The sequence below is a fragment of the Mus musculus genome, chromosome 9, assembly GCF_000001635.26.
Source record: "Mus musculus strain C57BL/6J chromosome 9, GRCm38.p6 C57BL/6J".
NCBI lineage: Eukaryota > Metazoa > Chordata > Mammalia > Rodentia > Muridae > Mus > Mus musculus.
The window spans coordinates 32,457,273-32,485,163 of record NC_000075.6 but is presented as its reverse complement, the minus strand read 5'-3'; the positions used below and the strand labels follow the sequence as shown (position 1 = coordinate 32,485,163).

Genomic DNA, 27,891 nt, shown 5'->3' with positions numbered 1-27,891 from the left:
TGGCAACGTGACCATGAATGCAGTGTGACCAGCCACCTCATTTCTACTGCCACCATACCCTGCCCAGGATGATGGATGGGATCACCTTAAACTACAAATCAACACAAACACTTCCCTCTTTAATTTGCCTCCTGCCAGGTATTTTGGTAACAGAAATGAGAAAAGTTGCTGAGAAAAGGGAAGAGAAATAGAATCTGGCTCTTAATGGAGGAGATAAGACTGTACATATGGAGATAGCCGTTAAGGGGAACTGGAATTAAGTTTAGTAACTGGTGACTGACAGGTGTTTCACATGATCCTCCTTATCCTACTTTCCATTAAATTATCTTCTCATTCCTTCTTCGGGAATCAGAAGGCTCGCCCTAGAGCACAGCGGGGTCCCTCTCCGAAGTTCATCGCGCCCTGGAGACTCCCACTCTAGGCTGATGTTTCTCCCTGTGCAGAATGGTTCCCAAAGCAATGAAGGCAGCAAGCTCTGCTCCCAAGAAAGCTGTCAGCATTTTGTATGCCCTCAGGTTGACAAGAGAAGGAAGTTCATGTCGTTATGAAAAGAATGCAGCAAAATGCCAAAGCTCCGGTGTTGCCCACGGTGACCCTGAGGAGCGGATATGCCAGAGATTAGCTTTGCAGAGCACTAGTCTGGGAGCCGCTCTGTGGTCCCCCTGAACATGAGAAGTGACGGGAAACTTGACATTCCTTTTCCCCATCACCTCCAGCAACATTCATCAGCTACTGAAATTGTCCTTTCAAGGTCCAGGGCAGGACAAAAGCAAAAGAGGGATGGGTCTTTGGGAAATTACTGCCTCTTTGCCCCACATCTTGTGCCCTTCTCTCAGAAAAGAAAACACAGCTTAATAGGGCTGAGAATGAGCAGGAAATCCAGGACTTCTCTTCTGTCTTGTTTCAATCTCCCAGCTCATAGAAGGATGTGTGAGGAAAATTTCTTTGGAATATTCCTGAATAGAGTGTAGAGATAGATCGCCAGGCACTCTGGATGTCTGTCTTTGCCTCTCTGGATGTTTTTCCGTGTCTGTTTTAGCTAAGCTGTTTAAGAGATGGACTTGGTGGCTCTTCCTTCATCCTATGACAGTGTTTATTATTCTTCATCTGACATGGAAAGCACCTACTAACCTAACTAAGGACAACAAAAGGTAGAAGATATATTTGTGAATTTAAAAGGAATAAATGGGTATATGTATATATGTATGAACACACACACACTCATATGTGACAAATTCAAAATAAGTGAATTTTAGCTAATGAATCAGATCCCTGCATGGCTTTTTCTGTCACTTGCCAAATCCGTATTATGTAAACAGAGTATATGCAAGCAGGCACTACCACTACTGTATCCATTACTTTGGCCATGGATGCCTCCTACGTTGGTTGTGGAGCCACTGAAAGAGCCTTGTCTCTGCCACCTAGAAGCCCAAAATCAAGCTAGAAAGGGGAAGAAGTCAGGGCCTACGGGGAACAGCATCCATCACTTGAAATGAAGATTGGAAATGCGGAATAGTAAAGCACTCTGCTTAGAAGACCAGCATATTCTTGTTTCAGAATCTAACAGTTATCACCAACTGCTAGATCTCTAACCTTTGAAAAATGATCTCTTATTTTATGTCAGTTTTTTTAAAAGAATACCAGTCTTATTTCCAATGGCTCCTGGCCATGTAAGACTCACTGAGCATCCGGCAAGTAGGATTTATTGGGTGGAGCGTACTTCTTCCCTGCTTCAGACAAAGCCAAGGCAAAGAGTTTGCCAAGGGCTTCTGGTCAGCATTGGGAGAGGTAAGGCATGAAAATGGAAGGCCCAAGCCAGTCAGAAGGAGGGGTGGAAAGGAGGGAGATAGGAAGATAGGGAGGGAGGAGGGAGAGGAGGAGGGAGGGAGGGAGGGAGGGAGAGAGAGAGAGACAGAGAGAAAGAGAGAGAGAGAACTATTCATAAGGGAAGGTGCTGTCAGAGAAACAGCATCGACCATGGGAAAAGAGGGGAAAAGATAAAATAGTAGACTTTAAGATGATGCAGTAGACTTACAGATGACCATGTCCTTTGCTCAGGAGAGTAGCGATTGGGTGAGAGGAGGACAAGTCATCCCAGGAGCTACTTGATTCCCTCTTGCAATGTTTCTCTACAAGGACTATAAATGATATCATAAGTATTGTGGGGAGTCCTGAAAAATGGCCACCCATGGTCAGAGAGCTACATCAGATTCGGATTTAGCTGCTTGCTTCCCAAGCAGGTCTACTGAGCTTTCTTCGAACACCTGCTACCTAATCCATGCATACAGCAGACACTCATCGAGCAAACGAGTGTCTAACACGCTGGGCCCTCGACAGCACTCAGAGGCCACCCTGGTAATGAGGCAAAGGATGCCTGCTCCCAGGTACTTCCATCCTAATCCTACATAATAGTCAAAGGAGTTCTCATTCACATGTCTCTTTGTCTCCGTCTCCCCCCAGCCCCCGACTCATTCATTCGGAGACATGTGTTCATTACCTACTAGGTGCCAGATGCTATTCTAGGCAAAGGACTTGCATGGAATGATGCCATGTCCCCTAAGGGTTTAAATGTCATACTCAGGAGATTAACAAGCTCATGACTCCATGGGCAGTGATGGTTCATGATTGGGAGTCTGGTTTGACGTCACTATGGGAATGCAAGATGACTGCAGCTGTGTGTGTGTGTGGGGGGGGGGGGCTGTTGTGATGCAGGAATCCTAGAAAGGAATCGGCTTGTTCTAACTGAACATTTCAGAGCGTGCTTCTCCATGCAGGGACACCGTGCCCAGTACTGAGGGATTGTGGTTAAAGTAAAATAGAAGGGACACTGAGGATACATAGGGATTCTCCTAGAATTGCCAACAGAGTCTCTAAGGCCTGACGTATTCCTCATTCTCAGGGGAGGAATCTAGCCAGGTTCTCTGGAGCTAGCTGCCCATCTGAATTAGGGATTCCAGAACAGCAGGACTGTTAGGAGCCAGAGGTTGATGACTAGATTATAGATAGGCTCTTTAGGAGAATTATCTAACATGCTTATGGCGGCTTGGAACTTTCCAAATGCCCATTTGCAGACTGTAGGACCAAGGAAGTTAGTACTGTGGCTGAGAAAGATGGTCGAGTGCTGCTATTGTAAGCCTGCGGCTACTGCCAGCCCAGCAGTCCCAAGGCCACATCCTGGGCCCTGATGTCTAAGGGCAGCAAGGGAAGGCTGTCCCAGATATGACAATGATGGTGATGGTGGTGGTGGTGGTGGTGGTGGTGATGGGGAAGAGGAGGAGGAACAGCAGAAGCAGCAGCAGCCAATCAAAGTGGCCTCTTTTCTTGAACATTTAGGGAAAAGGCACAGGGAAGAAAGAAGCATTGCTCAGGTTCCATCCGGTCCGTCCCTGTCTCATCATCTCCACCCCAAACATTTTCAGGCTATCTCTTGGTACTGGCTTTAAAACTAAAGATGTAATTATTTACTCTGTCCCAAGAACACTGAATAGACAATTAGGCAGTTTACCCAGATGATGTCATTTTATCTTCATTTACGCCCCACCAGGTTAGGGCTTGTTGGCATCCCCAAGCTACAGATGAGAAAACGGAGCTCCTACAGTATAAAGTCATTGCACTGGGAACTAAAGGAACAGAGGATGAAGTTTGGGTTGGCACTTAGAGCCTCCCTGGCTCCAAAGATTGTGCTTGAAGTTCTAAAACCCACAAAAATCACTTTCAAAGGGCCAATTGTCTAACTGGCAAAACAAACCTTCTCAGTGAGTGGTAGTGGGTCTGTGCCCAAGCAGAGGGCATGGATGGAAACCCCACATCATCTTCATTTTCTGTGTGCATGAACAAGTTACTTCGCTTCTCCGAATATCTGTTTTCTTGCCTAAAAAAAAAAGAGGTGAAAACACCTCTCATATCACTTGGATGGATGAATTAGATGTTTCGTGTAAACATAATTTCACTACTAGTAAGTGCTTTGCTAAATTGTCTACTGTTTCTATTTATTTCTATAATTTAAGACCCAGTTTATTTGAAGTGATATGGGAACGTTACCTTATCTGTACTAGGAAAGCAAGCTAGTTTTCATCGGAGCCTATGTATCAGTCATTGATAGTATACATCTCCTAGCTCCAGCAGAGGATGGGGGGAAGTGTTGCCCTAGGCCTTAGCAGTCCACTGCTTTGTCTCAGAGCTCAGCCCGCTAACTCAAGCAGTCCCTCTGAAAGGACTCTAAGGAAAGGGGTCGCCACAGAGTACCACTGTGCTAGAATATTTGACAACTTGGGGTAGGGAACATTGTACCACCTTCTAGGTCTGCAGCTCAGGGGTGAGGCACCAAGGCATCCTGACTAGGGGATGCAAAGGTGCTTCTAGTGAACCAACTGTTGAGCTTGTTCTGGGCTCCCTTGTAGTGATCCCTACTGAGGTGCTAAGAAATCTTATAGGTGGGCATTGTACAGAGGTAAAGAACCTAGTTTTAAGCAGCATGGAACCAACAGGTCTTTCCAAGAATAGCCTGTGTTTTCTGAATGAAATCATCATTGCCCCACGTTCATGGGAAATGCAAACTCATTAGAGACCAAGAACAGTGGTGAAGGTGAATCCCCCATTGGTGTTCCTTTTATATTTGGTCTGCCGTGCCAAAGACGGGTACTTCTCAATATCTCGCCACTAGAGCTGCTTTGACAGCAGCATAATGCTCATTCCTATAAAGAGTTTGAAGTACCCGTTAATAGCTTTGAGTTTAAGCATTAGGAATTTTAAGGTTCAAGTATAGAGCTTTGAGGAGCACACATTAAGTAGCAACATCAGCTCATAAAGCTACAAGAGAGAGGCAGTGCTCCCTGGCACACTCACTCTCACCTGTCTGCCGCAGCTGCACCTTGGTACTGGCTTCTGCATCTCATTGTCCATGGTCTTCTCAGTCCACAGAAGTGACACAAAGGCCTGCCACCACTGCCCAGCACCCATCCCCTCCTCTGCACTCTCCCACTCTCCTGTTTCCATCCTGGATGTCTGTTATCTCCAAAGCAGTTTTGAAAGGGTCCTCACTCTCGCCCGGAAGCAGCAGGGCACCCAGGGCATGGTCTCAGGCTTGAATGACAAAGGGGTCCTATTTCCTGGCAGGTGTGGCAAGAATGTCCTCCCCAACTGTAATTTTCACATGGGGAAAATTAAATCAGCTTCTTTGGCACCTCAGCCCCCAAATATTTTACTGCATTGCTGTTGGCAACTTATCCTAACTAGGTTGATTTTCAGATTCAGTCCAAAAGCCAAACAGGAAACAAACCTTTTTCTTCGGTTCTTTCTTTCCAGCCTCACTCATCTACAGAGTCTGCTTTCCACACTACTATGTGGGCAGAAAGCCCTTTGCTATCAATGATTGTAAATACAATAAATCCCCCAACTGTGTGTGTGCACATAAAGGATGCATGCATGCTGTATGGAGTGTGTGTGTGTGTGTGTGTGTGTGTGTGTGTGTGTGTGTGTGTGTGTGTGTGTATGTGTGTGTGTTTTAAAAGATCCAGAAATTCAGGACATTTTTCAGGAAGGTTTTCATTGAGTTAAAAAGCACCCCAGTGAACCAGTTAGAACTGTACAGAGGTTGTAGTGGCAACTCGCAAATGGTTTGACAGATAGGGCAAGGCTGGGTAATTGAAAACCAAGTGACTGAGTGTAGGTTTTTCCATGGTAGAAATACAGCAAGTTCTTGGGGGAAGAATTGACGGGTACAAGCTGTATTCACAGCCTTTGGAGGAATGGGATCTGTCTGAGATTAGGCACAGGAGATTGGGGAAGGGTAAGAGCAGTGTGAGGAGAGATCTATCAGTGTACGTGCACCTGGCCGGGTCAGGGGTCAGAGGTGTGGGGCATTTGGGGATGAATCGGGATACTCTCTTCCTGTGATGCTGCCACTTGACTAAATGACCTTTGATTGGCTCTTTGTTTTAAATAAAGTGTTTATCCTAAAATGGGTTCTAAGGGGATCCATCCCTTCTGCTCTTGTGCCAGCCCCATGCTGTGCTGCTGTTTCTTCTGCCTGCAAATCTCACTTCCTTAACAAGCCTCCAAGTCTTAGCTCTCCCATTTGTTCCCTGGTGCAACCTCTTTGCTCTGCGTGCTGTGCATGCTGCACCATCTGTATGTCCTCCTTGGGCTCAGCATTCCTGCCTTTTGCTGCTTTTGACCTCCTGGTTGGATGGCAGTGATGACAAGGGCCTTCCCTTCCCCCACAGCATCCCCATGTCCATCTCTGCCTCCCAGATCGCCTCAACTCTGCCATTGTATGATTTTGCTGGAACTCTCAAGACTGACTCATGACTAACTAGAGGCATAGTCTGTTCTCTGCCGCAGAAATCTGCTTAGATGACATCTCTTTCAACAACAGATCTGGGGCTTGTTCTGCATTTTTTTTTTTTTTGTCAAAGAGACTCTGATGAATCTTTGGTGACACCCATATAATGTCAAAGATTTATGCTCAGCCTTCTGAACAGCCATAACTTCACAGTTTTCAACTTGGAGTTAAACACTAAGTGTCTATGTAAAAGTTTAAGTTTGTTTGAGACACAAAGCCAGAGCAGAACCTTAACCGAAATGAAGAGTGGATCTAAGAACCAAAATACAAGTAGACCAGAGCCACAGCCTTCCCCTGACCCTGCCCAGGGGCAGCAGGTGAAGCCAGAAGGGCTCCAGCAGCCTTTAGGTCTGAATGAAGGACGTCCAGACATAGCGAGGGTATTTGCTTTAGAGAAGGCATTCCAGGCAGAGATATGAATTATGTAGGGAGAGTAGGCAAACCTCAAGATTTAAAAGGGTCTCATCATCTATCATTCTGTTCTTAAGTAAAGGCAGGGTTGCCATAGCAACACACCACAGGCTGAGTGGCTTAAACAACATAAATTTATTTGCTCACAGTTCTGAAAACTGGAAACCCAAGGTCAGAGTGCCAGCAGGGCTGGCTTCCTCTGAGGCTTTCTGCTCTGGCTTACAGATAATCTGTCTCCCTACATGCCTTACATGGTCAGTCCTTGGCACACAGCCACCCTTAGGGTCTTTGTGTGTCCAAATCTCTTATTATAATGAGTCAGTTGAGTTTAGAGCCCATCTTCACATTCTAATTTCAAATTAATCATATCCTTAAAGGTCTTATTGCCAAGTGGAATCACATTCTAAGTTACAGGTGGTTAGGGATTTGATATATAGATTTCAGAGGAAGCGGAATTCAGCATAGAACAAGAACCCAACAGAACCCTTGTTTGAACACAAATGGTCATCACTGCTAGTCTTTCTGGAGTTTTGTGCTGTGCCTAGTGTTGCTATAGCTATTTCCCATTGATTAGTCCATCTTTCCTTCACAGTCGGGTTACATGGAATAGATTATGTAGATGATGAGGCGATTATAGATGGCTGCCATTTCTTCTGAAACATGGTCAGCTTGCTTTTGTGTACTGCGTGGCCCTGGGGAATACTGTCCTCCAGCCTTGAATCCCTGCTGCTAAATGTGATTTGGAATAGTGGGGGGGGGGGGGGATCTTATCTCCATGCTTTGATCAACAGACAGTCTCTGGAAGGAGTAAGGCTATGTTTCTCAACCCATTACCAAAAGCCTCCCCTGAGTCAGGAGATGGTACAGTATGAATTGGTAAACCATGGTCTCTTACAGAGACCTTACACTAACTGCCTTTTCTATATATCAGAGCTTCCTCCTGAATTATTTGGCTGAATCATCAACACTAAGATCTACAGGACATACTCATTCCCGCTAGCCAGTCCTCAGCACACCACTGTTCACTCTTACCAAACACTTGAACTACAGTTGCTAATTTAATTCACCTAGTAAGCCAGAAGGAAAAAAACAAACAAACAAACAAACAAACAAACAAAAAAACTATTCATCCTCACTGACTGGGATACTGAAATCGACCTAGCTGAAGTTCTGGATTCCCTGATTCCCTTACATAGCTTAGGTCTAGACAAGCTCTCCGGTGGCTCTCCATGACCTCACCTGTGGGATAAATTCTCATTTTCATCTCTCCTAGCAATGTGGCTATGGCACACAGTTAGTAAAATGTGCTGCTGTCTGTGTCTGGAAGCTAGAACCAACACTGGTATCACCTCTTGCAACTCTGTGTTTAGCCACCCTGTCTCCATTCTCCTTTGTGGGGCTTCTAGCTCGAACACTCAACAAGTACACCTGTTCTAGTGTTCTTCCATTCCAATGTTCAGACTCCTTTCTCCCCACGCAGGGGTAAGCCTGTGCTGACACTGTGAATCTATTACCTTGAACAGTTACAGCTTCATGAGAGGACTGCCCTGTGCCACTGTGATATCTGAGAGTTGGGGTGTCGCTGGCTCGGGTGACAATTGATACTGAATGTCCTATCTCTTCTCCCCTCTTGCAGGAGGCTCTGTCTGTGGTGAGTGACGATCAGTCCCTTTTTGATTCAGCATACGGAGCGGCAGCCCATCTCCCCAAGGCAGATATGACTGCTTCGGGGAGTCCTGACTACGGGCAGCCCCACAAAATCAACCCCCTGCCACCGCAGCAGGAGTGGATCAACCAGCCAGTGAGAGTCAATGTCAAGCGGGAGTATGACCACATGAATGGATCCAGGTGAGCCTGCCAGAGTTGGCCAGTCCTCATGAAGCAGGGAAGCCTGGGCGCAATTCCTCCTAGGACCACCCTGTCAAGCCGATCTGCACAAAGCAGCAGATGGGTCAGGCCCCAAGGCCCTACTGCAGTACTCAGTGCGTTTGCTGTCAAGCTTAGGCCAGGTCCAGTCCTGCAAGGAAAACGCATAGCAGTAAGATGCTCTTCCTGTGCTCTTGAGGATGTTTTAAGGTCCTCTGGGTGGCACTAACCAGAGCAAAGGTGACCCAAAAATTCTTCAAGTAAAAGTGGAAAAGTGGTGAGAAAGACAGACTGTGTGCCAGGAAGCCAGCCTCACACATGGGAAGTGTGGGGGTGGAGTGGGGCGGGGTCATTAGGAAAGGCCAGGTACAGCCTTGTTTATGGAACTGGGAAGGGGAACTCAGGGATAAAGAGCACACGAACCAACCCATTGTCAGGCAGCCCCAGCGACAGGCACTACCTCAACATTTTGGCTAAATTATCTAAACCCATCTGAATACCAGCTTTCTCTTGTCTAAGCCAGAGTCAGAACACCAAACATGTTTATCAAGTGTGTTGTAGGGAAAGGACCCAGGACATTGTCTAGTTCCAAAGTGCTCAATGAGTTAGTGACCACAGACACACAAGAGGGAAAACTTTAGCCTAGTTTATTACCTGATAATTCCCAGTGGATTCCCAGGTAATCCACTTAGCCTGAAGCAAACAGACATGAAAGTAAAAGCAAGTGAGTAAATACAAGACAAGACCTTGGTTGATAAGCTAGGAATCCAGTTTATTCCACCAACAGAGGCTGACCCTCAGGACTGCCAGGACACTAAGCATCATCGGACCCATGAGACAAAGCTGATGAGGTGACAATCATTGTCCTGCAGGGATTGTGGACAGGAGTGCAAAAAGATAAGAAGTTACTGAAATAGCCCAGATAAGGAATCGAAGTTCTGGGCTAGGGTGACAGTAATGATGACAGAAGCCCAGGGGAGGTGCATAAAGAGCATATCAAAGGGATGGCTACAAGAGCTCGGACTTAATAAACATTGAGAGGTGGGGACTGGATGCTGCTGAGTCTGGACCTTTGAAAGGGGATGCAGTTAGTGGCGACAAGCAGGTGGGAAGGGGTGATGCCTTGAGGAGGGGACGTCCTTTAGCACCCTTTGTGAGCAAGTGGTACAGTCTCTAGATTAAAATGTCTACTGGATTTAGGAAGCCAAAGCCCGTAGGATTGGGACTGGAATTGAGGCTTAGGCATCCTCTCTGGGAGGCTTAACTGAAAGTGAGTCATGAGGGAAACTAGTCCAGAGAGGCAAGAGGAAGCAGGGAGGGGGCTGCTGCCGCTGCTGTAAGGGAGTTCCTCCTTGCAGCTGTCTCAGAGCTGCCCTCTAGAACCCTCAGCCCTGCCACGCTTCCATCCCATGAACTAAAACCAGGAAGTGGGACCTTGGCCATCCCTGCAGGGTTCTAGGGTTAGGGGAGCTCAGAGAACCTGAGCCTTGAGCCCTCCATGCAGAATGATGCTTATACCATGATTCCGGTCAGTCCATTCTCAGCAGAGTGTAGTTTATCAAACACTTGTATCTAGTCTTGTATCACTGCTCCCTACTAATCTAGAAGGCCAATATTCTCAACCTGTTACCGTATAGAAAGGAAGTCGAGAGAGGCTAAGCTGGCGCCAGCCCAGCCTTTCCGATTGCTTGGGCATCTTGCTGCCTCTCCCTCTCTGCCTGTGCGTCATGGTTCTGTACCACGATCCCATTCTGCCAGCACCCTCTGGTGATGAGGCCAGTTCAGAAAGGACTCCCAAGCTGCCTGCACCATCACAAGGTGTTCCTGATCCCTACTGAAAAATCTAGATGCTAATATTGGAGAGTCTATAGTCTTGATGTACCCTGTATCTAGTTATCATTGCCTGCCAAGCCCACAGTGTCTCTCCCAGCTGCCACAGAGACATCTGTGCTCCACTCTTCCCCTTCCCTGCCTGAGACCTATTCTCTCAACAGGCAACAGTGAAAGTCATCCATCCTTTCACAACAGTAACCTTCTTGCTCAAAAACCTTTAGCATCTCATGTCAGAATCTAAAGTCTTAGCTAAGTCCCAGATTCTCCCTGGCTCCTGCCTTCCTCTATGCCATCACACAAGACTCTAGCTGCTCCTGGAAACCATAGCACACCACTACCTTGGTTTATCTTCCCCAAGTCCCTTCTTTCTAAAACATTTCTTCTCCATTTATTCATACAACTCTCTCGGGTTTTTGCCCATATACCACCTCTTCAGAATCCCTGACACTCCCCGAATCTGAAAGAGCACCCTATCGCTCGCTCTCCCTGGTGGGTTATTCAAGTTGTCTTCTCCCTCACTAGAATATGGGCAGGGCTTTTGCTCACTGGGCAGGGTTCATGTGTTTCTTCAGGAAAAAGCTAAATGGGGGCACAGCAGAGCAGGCCAAAGTCAAGTTGCTTCTTCAAGGACATGCCATGTAGGTATGAGTTGAGTCTCCCTTACCTGAAACATTTGACATGTGTTTCAGGCTCTTTCAGATTTTAGCATGTTTGTTTGCACACAGTGTAACAGATATCTCAGTATGATAATGGCTGTTTTGTATGCACGTGTGCTCAGTGCCCAACAGTAAGACTATAGCCTGGTGCATTTGCATTGGGACTGTGGGCTCTCTTGTGCATCAGGTATGGAATTTTCCTTCTGTGGCCTCATGCTAGTACCCAAACCATATTTCAGATGGAGAATCCGAGGAACAGATGTCCATATGGGTGATCCCCAAGGTCACAATGCCCAGGCAGGACAGCCCAAGCTCTGCTGAGTTCACCCTGTACTTTTGAAGCATGGGTTCCCTTCTAACATATCTGTATCACTGAGCTACCTGTTCCCATCCCTGCCACCTGGGTACTGCTGGGCCCTCCAGGATGCTGTTTAAGAGCTAAGAGAATCCTTCAAGGAAAAAGACTCTGGATCCATTTCCAGGTCATGCCTAGCATTAGTCACCCAGACACTAGCTGGAAGAAGCCCGTGTAAGTATTCCCATAAGCTGGCTGAATATTTACCTGGCTTTGGGTGTACAGTCTCACCTACTGTGCTGAAGTAAAGATCTAGTGGAGTCTAGAGCCACCCAGGTAGGCATAGCCATGGTTTTCACCTAATCAATACCCTCAAAGCACGCACAATAAAGAGCCAGGATCAAAGACTTTCAGAAAGATGCTTTTATTTGGGATGAAACCATACCTAGCATTAACTTAGCATTATTTAACTATGTGAGAGAAATAACATGTAAAAACACCAGGCATGGTGGCATGCTCTGGTGATCCCAGCTGCTGAGGAGGCACACAGCTGGATCTCCTAGGCTCACTGGACAGACAGCCTGCTAGGCAAGCTGCAGATCTTATGCCACAAAAAGGTAAATGGTTTCTGAGAAACAAAACTCAAAGTTGTCCTTTGGTCTCCAGAGGTATGTACACCAGCATAGAACTGCATGCATATATTTATACACAAAATACAGAGACAGGCATAGAGACAGACAGGCAGACAGACAGACAGACAGACAGATTTAGAGAGACAGAGAAAAAAACAGGGGCAGAGACAGAGAAGCGGGTAAAGAGACAAAGAGGCAGAAGCAGAGGGCTAAAGAGGCAGAGAGAGAGAGAGAGAAGACAAATGAAATGAATACATAGATGTCAGTCTGTTTAAATTACTCATCCTGAACAGTGCAACTTTCTTATTTTCTGAGTAACACGGGACTTTGTTAGTTTTGTTAGTTGCATGATTTTAAGATACATATATACAATGTATTGGGATTCATAGATATATGCAGTGTATTGTGATTCTATTCGCCCATTACTCTCCCTTGCTTTCACTCCAAGACCCTTCTTTTACCAGCTCATCCCCCAGGCAGGAAACAACACTCCCCTCTGCAGCAACTAACAGTTAATATCTCCTTCAGATGGGGCAGTGTCTCATGAGCACTTCCTCTATCAGTGAAGGAAGTTGACGGGTTCAGTCTTCCACCAGTATCCATTGCTTCTGTGTCTCTGTGGTTGGAATGGCCATGTTTTATCTGTGGGTCAGCATTTTATGACACCCCTCCCCACTCCCAGCTCTTACATCACTTCATCTCTTCTTCTGCAGGGTTCTATAGGCTTAGGGTGTATATAATATAGATTTCCCAGTTAGGGCTGAGAGCTTATCGGTCACTTAGCCTCAGCATCTGATGAGGTATGAGTCTCGACACTATCTGTCACTCTCTGAAAGAAGCTTTCATGTTCTAGACTGAAAGGGATACTAGCCTATGGATATAAATATAAATATTCTGGAGACTTAGCAGCATGTCCATTTAGGGAAACAACAGCATTATGTTCTCATTGGGTCCAAGACTCCACCAGCCACAGGCTTTTTACCAGGTTTATGGTACCAGATGTGTATCTCCTCTCATGCAGTAGGCTTCCAATCACAGAGTGGCTGGCTACCCACCATATGGTCAAGCCACCGTTGTACCAGTGGATTTATAATGCCTGTCAAGTTGTATTGTGCAGCAAGCATGAGCACTGGTACACTTCCTCCTCTAGGAGCCTGCATAGAGCCTCTGGCACCACAAATGCCAGCCAGCAGGGAGAGGATTCCCAACTCAATCCCAACTATTTCTTTGTGTCTTGTGACCAAAATGTGTGTCATCTTCATCAATAGGGTCATACCTTCTATATCTGGTGGGTATCAAGAGTTGCATAGCATTTGATAATTTTCAGAAAGTCCAGTTATCATAACACAAAATGTAGAGGAGGGCCAATGGAGACGGTTCAGCAGAAGGTGCCTGACAGACACCATGCCTGACACCATGCCTGACGACCTCAGTTCTACCCCCACAGAGCCTACATGAAAGAATGAAAGAACCAACTTCTTCTAGTTGTCACCTGATTTCAATGCCCATGCCATGGCATGTACCCACGCATGTAGTTTGCTCAAGCACAGATGCACACAATACTATTTAAAATGTAGAGGAGGGTGTGTCAATGCTCCAAAGAAGAAAACAGAGCAGGGCAGACAACTTGGAAGTTCTTGGCTTATGGACCAGGTCTGTGGCACCCAGCACTCTGATGCAGTGGCCACTAACTAGCCCCATGTTGCTGAGCACTGGGACTGGAGCTACTCTATGAGTTAGATGTGCTATAATGTAATATGCACATTGGACCTAAAAGTCTTAGTATGATAAAATGTAAGATATCTTGGTGACTGTTGATTCTGCTGAAATAATAATCTTGTGGCTGTATTAAAATATTAATGCATTTATCATATTATCATATATAATATTTAATATATTTAATATGTATTTCTTATCAAAATATATTTAATATAATAATCAATAACATAATATATTGATATGTTATGTTAATGAATTTATTCAAATTCATTTCATCTTCTTAGATTTATTTATTTACTTATTTATTTATTGTGCGCCGGAGGAGTTCGGTGTGCAAATGTGTATGCGCTTCACGTGCATGCCTGATGCCTATAGAGGCCAGAAAAAGGCATCAGATAGATCCCCTGGAATGGAAGTTATGCATGGTTGAGAGTCACCATATGGCCCTCTGCAAGAACAAGAAGTGCTTTTAACTGCTGGGTAATAATATCTCTGGCTTCTCACTTTTTCAATTTTAAAAATACACCTACTAGTAAGGTGAAAGTGACCCTTGTGTCTCAAATATGTAACTCACAATCTACTTGGAGTGGACCGTGATGTAGCAGAACATTTCCGATTGCTCAGTGATTCACAGCACATCCCTACAAAGTTCTTTCAGAAGCATGGGTCTCTGGGTTCCTTCTTCACGCTTATTTACACTCCATAGATGTCCGTGTCTCTGGCAGGAAGGAAGTACTCCTTGTCTCTGAAGCTGCAATACGCTCTTCCCTTTTACCCTAGCAGCAAGCCCTCTAGACCAGGGTCAAAGGGTCATTCAGAGGGGCTGAGATCTGAGGCAAGAGAGATTGTCTGGGTTGCCTGGGTCGTAGGAGGTTTACTCTGTCTCCCTTCCACTCCTGTTGTGGTTGAATCCGGTGCTCTGGGTTGCCCTCCAAACAGCACAGCCCATAGGTTCTGTGTTGGATATAAACTTCAGAAACTTGATCCAAGCTGTGGTTTGCAAATAACTCTCAGCTGCATCCTGTCTCGACCATGGGAATTGGAGAAAACAGTGCATGAGGGAAACACTAACAGTTTGTGAGGGAGAAAACAGAACTAGTTTTAATACCTGGCATTCAGGAGCTAAACTCAGCATCACTGCCCTGAGACAGGCTGGACTGGCCAGCGTTATCAGGAGGCATCGAACATGCAGAGAACCCTGTTCCACTCTCAGGAAGATGAGCCTCCCAGGTACCTTCCTAAATTTCTAATTCTAAACCTTGCATGGGGAGTAAGACACATATCATCTGTGTTGAAAGCCCAGGTAGTGGGGTTTTTGTATGGGTTTTGTTTTGTTTTATTTCTTGAAATTATACTTCTATATCAAAAGCAACATGCCACTTCTACACATGGAAGTTTCTCACAGAAACCCTAAAGGCGGCCTAGATTCCTCAGGTGTGCAGTGTGCATGCTACATGAATGACACACAGACAGATTCTGTGACCGTGATGCTCAGTGGTCCCTTGCTGGCTGCGTGGGCATCGGGTGGTCCTTGGCTCTCAACAGACCTGTGATCTCTCCAGGCACTGTGATCAAAACGGGAAGGTAACTTTGGGAGAAGTTTGAGATCCCAGTTAACCCCTCTCAGGGTTTCACATCTCCCTTTATATTGCCTTGGAGTCTGAAGACACTTCTATGGACCCCTAGCAGTCTTAAAGCAGTGCTCAATAAACACACAGAATAGATGCTTATGTCTAAGACGGTTACGCTGTACTGCTGAGGCCTGCTGCCTGTAGCCTCCCGGGGGCCTGAGGTGGAGATGCTCTGAGTTATACCCATCACTTCCTCCTGCTCTATTGTGGCAGCCTTAGGCCCTCCTGTCACCTGCCCCAGTACAGTCAGCTGTCTGTGGGCCCAAACCTCTTGCTCTCTGTAAGTGCGGGTCTCAATACAAATTAGCTGCAGCCGTATGGGCAAAATGAATGGCCAAACCTCTTACCCCGCCAGGGCTCCCGCCTCCCCTCCCTCTTGTTCTCCTTAAGCCCTCTTCACAGGCACCAGCTGCCTCATTAAAGAGCAGCTTTTATGCTGGGCTTCACCTGGGTAGGCAGTGGTCACCAAGCCCATGGCTGGGCTGGCTCGCTGAGGCAAAGGATAGAGACAAACCTGGCAGGCAAGTGTGCAAGCCAGTGAGACATGGCTTTCTCCTTTATCACCCTGAGCTAGACTAGGAGGGTGAGCTCTGTAAGGGTAAAGGATAAGGGTATCAGGTCCTTGTCCTAAGGAAGTCCCTTTGAAGACCTTGATGGAAACTGTTTGGGACCAAGAAAGGGGCCTCATTCCAAAGAAGGCCAGGAGGGACGCTCAGGCAGGTAATCAACCACCAGGGGTCATACAGCTGAAGGATAGATGGAGGAGGCTAGGACTTCTGTGGGCTAGTGATGCTACTTACTGGTCAGCCAGGCACTGCCAGCGATGGAGCCCAGGGGGCCCCAGCTCCTCTGCACCTGCTTCTTGGCCATGCCTAGGGCACCCTTGTTGCCATTCATCCCCACCAAGCACGCTTGGTTTTATGTCTCATCTTTTCTTTGTTATCAATTTTTTTTTTTTTACTCCAGGGAGTGGAAGCAACCTTTCCACCCATGGCCACCGTACACAGCTCCAAGTCAGGGAGATCCACTAGTTTGGGTGCTTCTGAGGTTCTAATCTCTGCCTGGAAAGAGGCCAATTTTAAATGCAGAAATTCCAAGGCCAGACACCTATGAAAAAGAACATTTAAAAAACCCTTCTCTCCAGTATCCGTAAATGGGAGACTTTGAAGTAGGCACCTCCTCTTTTGCTACCATTGATCCTGGCTGGCTGGCTCTGGGCACCCTGCATGGAAAGTGTGTGTGCTGTCCACTCTCCCCACCCCCACCAGCCAATGAAAATTCCAGTATCTTGGTTTCAGGCCAACTTAATTCTCCAAGCTTCTCTGGTATTTGGATGGTTTCTCATCTGACAAGAATCTGGGGAAGACAACCAGTGTGTGTGTGTGAGTGTGTGTGTGTGAGAGTGTGTGTGTGTGTGAGTGTGTGTGTGAGTGTGTGTGTGTGAGTGTGTGGGGGTTTTACACACACTAGCATATAGGTGCACATCTGTGCTGGAGGGTGTGTATTTCTCTAACTATATGTGTGTGATAGCCTATGGATGTGTGCATGCATCCCTGCATACATTATATGCATACATTATATACATGTAAGTGGTAGAGTATATATGCATGTGTGTTTTATGGGATGATTGTATGTATGTACATATTGTATGTAGAACTATGTGAATGTGTGTGTGGAACATGTGAACATATTTGTATTGTGTGTGTAGACCTATGTATATAAGTGTGTGTGTGTGTGTGTGCGCATGTACTGTGTGAAGTAGTGTGTGTGTGTGTTTGTGTGTGCATGCACACATGTGCATATCTGTGAATATGTCTTTTGATGGCCGAGTACATACATATATGTGTACATGTTATCACTGTGTATATGATGCCTGTGGTAAAGTGTGTAGAGCATAGTGAATTGTGTGTGTGTGTATGTGCATATGTACTAAAGTTAGAAGCTGAATGTTTTCATTATGTATGTGTGCTGTGTGTAGTGAAATGTGTGCGTGTGAATGTGTATGCGTGCGCACACAGTTTCCTGGGGGACAGCAGTATGCTCTGGCCAGCTCAGCTTAGACACAGGCACCAGGGTCTGACTGGGGCTGCTTCATCTCCAGCCAAGTCCTTCAACAGCAGAAGCCAAAGGGCTGAGCGCTGGTGAAAAGCCCCGATGTGCTACTGCCTCTCCTCCGACTGCCATGGGGACATTAAACCTTCAACAATCTGGGACTCTGACGGCTGGGTCTTGGTTCTTTGCCTGGAAAAACAGTAGGCAAATAGTAAAACCTTAAATTCTAACATGTGTAAGTTATACATCTTATTTTCATTTTCAGCCCATGTTCTCCTCGGTAAGACATCAGGAAAAAATTACCGTCTGACTTCTAATATCTCAGTGGAGCATTTATCTCCCAGCCATGATAAGTGATCTGCAATATTTTTTTCCTTTCAGATTAAGAAACAAATTCATTTAATTTTCTTTATTGAATGTGTTCAGGCCCTCCCTGCTCTGCCTGACTCTCAGGAGCCCTGTACTCTTCCCCTTCTTCCTGGGCTGGTGACTGTCTCCTTGCTGTGGGATGGGTGACTCCCTAGTAGGCAAGGCCTGTTCCTTAAGGGCTCTCAATCTGTCCCTGCCCACTGCGGAATGACGGAGAGCAGACTGACCGAGGGCAGCAGCCAGGCGGGGCACGTAGGGAGATGTTAGCGTGCAGAGCTGGCAGACTGTAATCAAAACCTCGTCTCATCCCCTTGGCCTGAAGGCCGGTTTGGCACTCTCAGGAGAACTGGCCACTTCCCAGGCTGTTAGGATGATGCTTGCTGTCTGGCACTACCATAGTGCAGTATCCACTGCACCTTTAGGAGGCTGCTGTGGTTCTGCTTCTTGGGGTGACTGAGTGAAAGCTAGGAAGGGTGGGATGGCAACTTCCCCAGCTTGCTGAGAGCTCTGTGGTGCTACACTGAAGGTCACTGTGGAATACTCTGTGTGTACTTGCTGCATCAGTGGACCACTGGGTGGGGATGGGGTCAGCTTAGCTTTCCAGACCATTGCTCAGTGCCAGATGCTGTGAATATCCACTGCTAACTGTGCTTAGTCTTAGTCCAGGATGGGTAATGTGCCTTCTTCCTCTTGCACGTCCATATTGCTTCCTATGTGCACTTCCATATGTGCACTTCCTCTTGCACTTCCATAGTGCTTCCTATGTGTGTTTACTACTCAGAGCTGTAAAAATGCTACAAGAGTCATACATAACAGGTCACAATGCATTCCAGGGGTTACTCTTCTTTGCAGCACCCAGCTCCTCTGTATGTGGCCTTTAGTTGAGAAGTTTAACACTGGGACCTTGGGTCCTGCATCCATCTTTACTAGCCATGTGAAACCAGTAAGCACACCTTTCCTTTGGTAACCACAAAAGGGACGTAGTAACCTTTGCTCCACACATCTGAAAGGGTTATCAGGAAACTCAGATAAAGCAAACAGCTTATGAAGATGTATTAAAATGGTACACATGCAGTAGAAATAGCTGGGCTAGCAAGTACTGATACCATCTCAAGAAACAGAAGAGACAGGGTAATAGGCTGCACAGAGCATCTCATGCTGGACTCACTCAGTCCTGTAACCAAGGTAGACATCAGCGTCTATAGGTTTGTGGAGAAGGCCTATCTATTACAAGGACTAGTGAAGGTGGGTAAGTGTTGACCACTGGCAATCAGGTTGAAACTGGACACAGCAGACAGTGGAGGAGGGCTGCAGGCCCCTGAAACAGGAACACCTAGGACACACAGGGTATTTATGACAGGATCAGGATAGGTTCCACGAGGAAGGTGGCACTAAGAGTTCATTGTCATTGTTGTCATCATCCCAGGGATGTCTAAGTGACTGGCCAATTCTGTTGAGGCTGGAGTGACATGTCCCCATAATGATGGCTTCTTTTGACCTGTTTCCTCTCACTCCAGGGAGTCTCCGGTGGACTGCAGTGTCAGCAAATGTAACAAGCTGGTGGGCGGAGGCGAAGCCAACCCCATGAACTATAATAGCTACATGGATGAGAAGAACGGCCCCCCTCCTCCCAACATGACCACCAACGAACGGAGAGTCATTGTGCCTGCAGGTACCTTGGGAGTCAGCTGCCTGGCCAACGCCCACACTTCCATTATTCAGGGGCTGTAATGGAAGGTTGGCCCATCTCTTAGAACATGAAAACCCAGCACCCTAGTCTTTAGTGGCAGACTCAAACCAGGGAAAGTTGCACATCATACGTAGCTACCCTCCAAGGCAGGATTTCAAATGTCACCCGAGCCCTGGCATGCTGATTCCAGAAGCCCCACTGTCAAACATAACACAAGGCAGATTTTCAGTGAGCAGCCTGGTACCCCCAGGATGAATCTTGGGCAGAGGCAAGGCTGCTCACCCCGCCATTCCTTCTTGTGAGAAGTGCAGCTCCCGATGTCCACCCTTCCCTCAGGCATGTACTTCCTGCCTTCTGCTAGATTCCACCTTCCCAAAATTACAGCCAACTCTTTCAGTTTTAAAATAGAAATAACTATATTTAACAAACAGAACGCCTCCACGTGTGTGCCACAAGTTATGTCATTATGTAGAAATAGCCTTTTTTCCTAGGTATTGGTGCTGTTGGTTACGGAGTGGGGGGCCGGGGGGATCTATTGTTAAATCCTCTAGCCTATTGGCTGGATGCTGCCTGGGCCAGGCCCAGTATGCTCAGCTGCCTAGGTATGGAGGGAATTCAAAAACTGCCACTTTAGAGTGGGTGCCAGGTGGAAGGGGCAGAATGTCAGGAGTTTGAATAAAGTGAATTACAGGGCGGGAGCTAAAACTAACCTTAACCAAAATAACTTCACCAGAGAGGCTGGATCCTTCCATTTGTAAATGTGTAAATGCAGTTGTGTCTTAGAACGATAGTTTGTCTTGTTGATCTGAAGGATGATTTTTGTGATGAGCAAGTCTGTCCTGTCCCTAGTGTTTGTTTCCATGGGAAGTTGTATCTGCTATCCTAGTGTGACAGTCACATTTCTGAGCTCTGGGCTAAATTCCACATGGGAAAGAGTGCAGAAGGTATCAGAAATGAAGGCAGAAGAGGAAGGGCTCTTGCAGCTCACAGGACTAAAATCTGCCTGGGCTCAATCTTCTTCAAGCATAAGGGGCTGATCGCAAGGAAGGCGTCACCTGGTTTATTTGTTTGTTTGCTTGTTTGGGCTGTTTGAGAAGGGGCTTCACTGTGTAGCACATGCCGTCCTAGAATTCACTGTGTAAGCCAGGCAGCACCTTGCGGCAATCCTCCTGCTTCTGCCCCCTGAGTTTGGGAACTAACTATAGGTGTGCACCACCCACTCCTGGCCAGAAGGTCTTTATTCAGCCAGATTTCACAGGAGCCAAGTGCTTTCTCTTCTGTCACATCATCTAATTGGTTTGTCACCACCCTCAGGAGAGCAGCTGGTGGTGGTTAGCTCAGGTGCGTCTTCTCTATTTTGAGGCCGTGATTCTTTTTAAGCAGACGTGGTGAGAGACTCTCTCCACCCCACTAGGCCAGGAGAGGCCTTTGCTATCCAAATCGCCTGCTCTAGCCTAAGAAGGAACTCTTAGGGGATGAACCATTAGAGGAATGGAGATTACCTCAGGACCAGGTGATTGTCACCACCTTGCTTTGGTCGTCATAAGGCAGACTGTTCGGTTGTCTCTCTACCCTTCAGGTAGTTAAAATGTTCTTACGGGGATTGGCAAAAGGTGGCTCTTCCATGAACCGACTTAATCATAGCAGTAAAAAACAAAACTGGCATGTTTATATCATGCTGTTTCAAAGCATTTGGCATAAGGAAGTCATGAGCTTTAGATCCGCTTGGTTATTCTCCTACTGGTTAGATCTGTATGCATTACTCCTAGACGCTCTGGCTTCCTCCAGGTCAGCCTCCTGGACGCACGGGAAAGTCTCACTTGGGCAAGTCCACAAATCAAGGCAATAAAACATTAGTGGAACAACCGATTGAATTTATGACGGGATTTTAAGACAAGTATAAATGAGGGTTCTAGTTAATCACCATTTCCACATCGAGATGGGAAGGAACAAGGGCTAAATCGTCCAGGAAATACATTTGGAAGAGTTTAGCATGATCCAGAGTGGAAGATTTATAATTCCTTTTACTGGAGAGGGAGAGAATTAACATTGTGACAGAGCCCAAAGCGAAGAGCGGAAATAATAAAATAAATAAAATATAGGGCATAAAATTGAATGTACAGTCTAAGACTCTAGTAAGTTCCTACAAGTAAGGAACTAGGGGAAGCTATGGATGAAATGATACACCACATAATCCAAGCCCCTGTGGGACATCTCCTTTTGAATTCTCAGATTTCCATTCATCTATAACCCTTGCTTGATGGTTTCTGAAAAGTAGAGGGTTGGAAACAGAACCAGGAGTTTATCTGATAGACACAAACCCCAACATGAGCAAGAGGGCTAGCTCGGGGAGATCTTCCGGGTCCTGGAACAAGGCCTTGCAGTTCCAAATGAGTTAAGGCGGGATCCTGACAAGACAAAGCTGGGGCGGGGGGGTGTTCAAGGGGCCTGCTTCTCCAACTATGTGACATCTTTGAAGGCTTCTGTAAAAACCCTAGCAGTAGTCACGAAGGCAGAACTTCCACGGTTCCTTAGCCATCTACAAAATGGGTATAACAAGACCCATTTCATAGATTCTCATGAGAGAAAAAAATGGGTCAGATAGAGAGCTGGCTTGTGGTAGGATCTCACAGATGGACTATTACTCAGTAGGTACATCTTGGAGTCTTAGTATGACATACAGAAGCTGTGACATATGACAGATTTTTTTCTGTGCTCCCTCTCAACCTCTCAAGGGTTTCTTTTATAACCCCTAGAGATCACAGCACCTCACTCCCTCCCCACCACCATTGCTGGCCATTTAGAACTGAGTTCTCTTAGCCTAGATCTTTTGCAGCCTCTAGAATGAGAGGAATATGAGTTGGTTTAAGAGGAGTACACGTTTTTCCTGCTAAATAAGCATGCTAAATGAAACAATCAAGCAGAAAAGCAGAAGCAGGAGCAACCAGACACCCTGTAATATAAAATACCATCCCTTCTCCAGGAAGCCTTCCAGGACTCTCCAAATTCACCCTAGACCCTTCAACCCAAGGTTCATTGAACTACCAGCACAACCCATTGCTTAGGTATTGCTCTGATGGCTGCATATTTATGCAGATGGGTGTGTGTGTGTGTGTGTGTGTGTGTGTGTGTGTGTGTGAGGGAGAGAGAGAGAGAGAGAGAGAGAGAGAGAGAGAGAGAGAGAGAGAGAGAGAGAGAGAGTCTCAAATACTCAACCCTCCTGCCTCCGCTTCCCGAGTCCTGGGATTGCTTGAATGTATCAGCATGCCTATGGAAGTCTGTCATTTATAGCATCTCCCACCTTAGACTGAGCAGGTTGAGAAGATGCTTCAGGGAATGATGAAACAGAGGGGGCTGGGAGAAGGCAGGTTTGGAGCAGAGGCCTCAGTCCTGTCCTGTTTCCGCTCATTCACAGTTAAAGAGGTTTCTGTCTCTAGAGCCATTTCTCATCTTTAAGTATTTAAATATCCTAAAAATGTTTAGGGGTGGTCTGGTAGAAATCTTAACACAGCTGTCCCCCCCCCCAAAAGGAGGAAACCCAGATTGGATTTATGTCAAACAGTAACGCCATTGGGTTTTCCAGCTGCCAGGACAGAATCACAGGAAAAGCAGGCTTGTGTATATTTCCCTTCCGGAGAGTCCGGAGGGATAAGTGTGCCCTCCTGAATTCACTGCTAGTCTTAAGATGCAAATGGGTCCCCTTCCCAGAAACGTTAGTTACTGGGGATTATTTTCATTTTGATGTCACCATTTCTTGGGCCAAGCTATCACTTGACCTCCAGAAACTTTAAACACCATCCTGTCAGGGTATGTGTTGAGGCAGCTAAGAACCTTTCTCAGCCCTAAGTGGTTCAGGCAGTGTCAGAAGCCATGGAACCAGACGGAGAGTTCTGAGGGGACGATCTGGAAGGGAAGAGAGAGGAGGTAGAAAGAAAAGAGAAGAGGGAAGAGAGGGGCATAGGAAGGAAAGATGGGTGGGGGTGGGGGGGTTAAAGATACCATGAATCAGGAGTGAGAGAAAAAGAAGAGGAAAAAGGAGAAGACGGAAGAAAGAGGAGAGAGCAAAAAAAGAGGAGAAGAAAAGAGGGGGCTGTGGGGAAAGAGGACAGAGGTGGAAGAAGCAAAGAGGAGAAGATAGAGAAGAGAGGGTGGAGGGGAGCCTAGGCTGCTGGGCAGGCATGCATGCTGACCGTTGTTATCTCTCCACTGCAGACCCCACACTGTGGACACAGGAGCACGTTCGACAGTGGCTGGAGTGGGCTATAAAGGAATACGGATTGATGGAGATTGACACTTCCTTCTTCCAGAACATGGATGGCAAGGAATTGTGTAAAATGAACAAGGAGGACTTCCTCCGAGCCACCTCCGCCTACAACACAGAAGTGCTGTTGTCGCACCTCAGTTACCTCAGGGAAAGTAAGTACCATGTACACCCCAGGGCTTGGGAGCAGGTCCTGCCAGGTCCCCAAGAGCCAGCCCAAGGGAAGGATACCCTAATACCAGTCATGGAAGACCTATGCCAAGGAACAGTTTCCTTAGGACAGGAACCCCATCAAGGTCACATGTGTTCCTACAAAGCCTGCAAGGGAAAGATTTCATCCAGGAGTGGAGTGTCCAAAGGAAACAGATAAAAAATGGAAAACTCACAGAGACCTGGGACATAGGGAGGATGACACCAGCTACTAGGTAGGCTCTGGGAAGATCTCTCTTTCAGAAGCTTCTGCTAACCAAAATTGTACAGAGATAGAATCTCTGGTTGGAGGCTTTCTAAGGAAATGTTAAGAGTTCTTACCGGAAGTTCTGAACATAGATATGAGATCTAAGATTGTGGGAGCTGACAGACTACTCCTCCTATTCTGGATTCACATTGATGCCCAACCCTAACCTATGGGGCTGCTTCTGCCCACTGCCACGAAACAACAAGAGCATCTAGTGGCCCAGGTTTGTTAGGAGGCACTGAAAACTTTCCCAGACAGAAACCCAGGGAAAGCTTAGTAAAGAAAGATCTACCCAATAGGAGGCTCCCTAGTACCACGCCCCGCCCACCAGTTCCATGTGAATTTTGATAGATATGAAAGGGAATACCTATGGACCTGCTAGTGACTCAGCCTTAACTCTCCATCAGAAATCCAGACTATCCCCAAGCCTGGAAGTGAGCTCAGTGGTCTGCAAAGATGAACTGAAGCCACAGGAAGGCAGGCATGGGCTCATTCTGCATGAGAGCATCCCTACAGCCAGCCACGTCAATGATTAGCGGGGCAGAACAAGATGCACTGTCCTCTATGAGCGGCCTAGTTTGCCAGAGGTATCGTAAGAGTTTGAGAAGATTTGATTGTTTTAAGGCACCTTTGAATTCTCAGACCTCGGCCAACACTGTGGGGCTGCCTTTTGTGGGTTCACGGGCTCTGGAATGGTTCACTTTGTATAGGATCTCCATTGTGCTTTCAGTTGTTATCAGTAAAATACATCGTCTCAGTGCAAGGGAGTTCTGTAGAGAGCAGGGCAACACTCTACTCACATGGGCTAGAAAATGAAAAGTTAAAATATTAAAAAATGCATTTGGAAGTTTCCATGGGTGCCTCTGGGCTGGCTATCTTGCCACCTCTCTAAGGCATCTGGTCGTGCTGGGAGAGGACACATTAGCTCCACTGCAATGACCTCATGTCTGAGTTGCTGCACCATGAGGTCAGTCCAAGAAATAACACTCTAAGAAGGGGCCATTTTCTACTTAGTCTCTCCTGACTTTCAGATGCTTAGCATTTAATAATGATTTGTATTTCTCAGCCTTTAATTGCTTGGTGGAAGGAAAGAACAAAAGGATCTTTTAACGGAGTTCTGCCATGATCTGCACAAGCAGGAGAGGCAGTAGGCACAGAGCATGAGTGTAGAAAGCAGAGGCCAGGAGCATAGCGCCATCAAGCCTGACTTCTAGGCTCCTCCCGCATCATCTATGCAAGAGGTTGAGTGATCCCTAAGGAAGGAGAAATGTCAGAAGCTCCAGTGAGCTCTACACAAAGGGTCCAATAATCTTGGCTTTCACAGTAAATGCTTTGTGAGGACCATGTCCAAGAACGTTTGGACTTCATAAAAGAGAAGCCCATTAAGACCATGTGACTTTCAGGCCTGGATTTCTGACCAACCCGTAAACAGCGCAAGTTTCTATTTCTTCCTTCTGTCACCAAAGAATCTGAGCCACAGATACTGACATGAGGCATATATCTGCTGCTCAGAAGGTCTAGGAATACTGTTAATCAGTCACTGCTTCCTATCAAGCCTTGGCAAGCCTGCTAGTAGACAAGGGCAGATAACAAGGCATGATGAAGGTATGAGCAGCTATAGAGGGAGCAGGGAATAGAGTTTGGTGTTTGGAGGCTAGTGAGAAAAACCATGTAGTCTCTCCTTTTAAGAACACATGTAATCACTATGAAAAATGTCATACAACACACGAAGTTTCCAGAAGGGGGATTTGCTATGAAGGAATTTCCAGAGTTGAGAAGAGGTAGTACATGTGTATGTTTGGAAAGCCTTTGAAAGGGCAGTAAGCATGTGGTGATAACAGTTGGGAGTTCTACACAGGGAGAGTTTTCCTGCCACCAAAATGGAGGTAAAACATAAGTGTTGCATGTACTTTTATGCTCTACCAGCCTTTGCTCCAGGAAGTGACCATGCTACCAGCCCCCTCCCAGCTTCCCATGAATCTGCAGATAAGAGACACAGACACTGGGCTGGAGAGATGGCTCAATGATTAAGAGCAACTACTGCTCTTCCAGAGGTCCTGAGTTCAATTCCCAGGAACCACATGGTGGCTCACAACCATCTGTAATGGGATCTGAGTCCCTCTTCTGATGTGTCTGAAGACAGCAACAGTGTACTCATATGCATGGAAGGAAGGAAGGAAGGAAGGAAGGAAGGAAGGAAGGAAGGAAAGGAAAGGAAAGGAAAGGAAAGGAAAGGAAAGGAAAGGAAAGGAAAGGAAAGGAAAGGAAAGGAAAGGAAAGGAAAGGAAAGGAAAGGAAAGGAAAGGAAGAAAGAAAGAAAGAAAGAAAGAAAGAAAGAAAGAAAGAAAGAAAGAAAGAAGTAAGTCTTAAAAAACAAAAGACACAGACACACAGTTGTTCAATTTCAACTTGCCTTCTTGACATAATTGCTGGGGATTACTATCTCCTGCCTGGAAAATGCACACTTCTCTATACTCTTAGCTCTGTACCTCCCACCTGCCCTGAACTTCAGTGGCTAGTTCCATCTAGCCCCTGCCAAACATCCCTGACCAACCACCTGTAGTTGTGGCCACAGGCCCCAGCTTCTCCCAAGACCTCATATGGCTGCTCCATTCTTCTCCCTCCAAGGCTTGGCAAAAACTCCCCCTCTCCTTCCTTTCCTCTCCCTTTTAATCCAGCGACCCGGAAGTCCTACCTGTACCTTCTGTCTAGCGATTGGCCCATGGCTTTCTTTACTGACAGATCAAGAACCAATTGGGGAATAGGACCTCAGTATCAGACCTACCCTTACACATAAGATGTGCTTATGACACAAAGTTGAGTCTGTGGGCCAAAACAAATATGATAATGGTTGCATTAAATTTAAATTTTCTTGAAATGTAATACAGATTGTAATAACCTTCTGAGGCACCTGGATTTAAAATGATCTTCATGAAATTTTTTCTGACTTTTTTTTTCAAATTATGGTTTCTTTTTTAGGATTCTAACCTCTAAGACCCTGGTTATTGGGTACTACTTGGCTGTATCAACCCTAGAGGAGGCCATTTGTCAGACATTGTCTGCTCTGTGATGGCTGAAAACTTTTGCCTGCTAACAGACATGCCTTCAAGCCTTCTCTGTTTTTGTTTTTCCAGACTGAATTACATGAGCTATTTCATGATAAAGAGAGAGACCAGGGTTTGGCTGCAAGGTTGGGGCCAGAGGAACAAGTGTAGATTCTTAGCATCATTGTGTTGGGCTTTTGTTGGGGAGCAGCTGGGGCTAAATGATTCCCCTTTTGGCAAGACATAGAGGGAAAAGAGCTGAGACTCACAACATAGATGTAGGGCACAGCGTAGAGTAAAGGGAGATCAATACAGAAAAACTGGGGACTAGCCAAAGCATGGATTGATGGAAGTCAAAATTGGCTCAGCAAGATGGGTCAGTGGGAGAAGATACTTCCTGCTAAGACTGGCAATCATAGTTCAATCCTTGGGACCCATATGATGGAAAGACAGAACCAACTCCCATTAGATGGCCTCTGACATCCACATATACACTAAAGCATACAAGTACACACACACACACACACACACACAATGTAAAATTTGATTGCACTTTTCTAATCTCTTATTTCTGAGTTTTGTTTTTTGTTTTGTTTTGTTTTGTTTTTGTTTTTTGTTTTTTGTTTTTTTGT

General features: G+C 46.2%; 1 protein-coding gene across 4 annotated transcripts in view; it reads left to right on the top strand.

The window, feature by feature from the left end:
* Positions 1-27,891, top strand: part of Fli1 (Friend leukemia integration 1) — a 121,229-nt gene that overhangs the window by 58,269 nt on the left and 35,069 nt on the right. For 3 of the 4 annotated variants that reach the window (XM_006510008.3, XM_006510009.3, NM_008026.5), the window contains exons 2-4: positions 8,391-8,602; positions 19,325-19,479; positions 23,710-23,913. In XM_006510008.3, coding sequence (XP_006510071.1) covers positions 8,472-8,602; positions 19,325-19,479; positions 23,710-23,913 — 490 coding nt within the window. In that variant the 5' untranslated portion in view covers positions 8,391-8,471. Of the gene's footprint in view, positions 1-119; positions 139-8,390; positions 8,603-19,324; positions 19,480-23,709; positions 23,914-27,891 lie in introns of those variants that run through there. The other variant, XM_017313133.1, reaches the window with a different exon arrangement.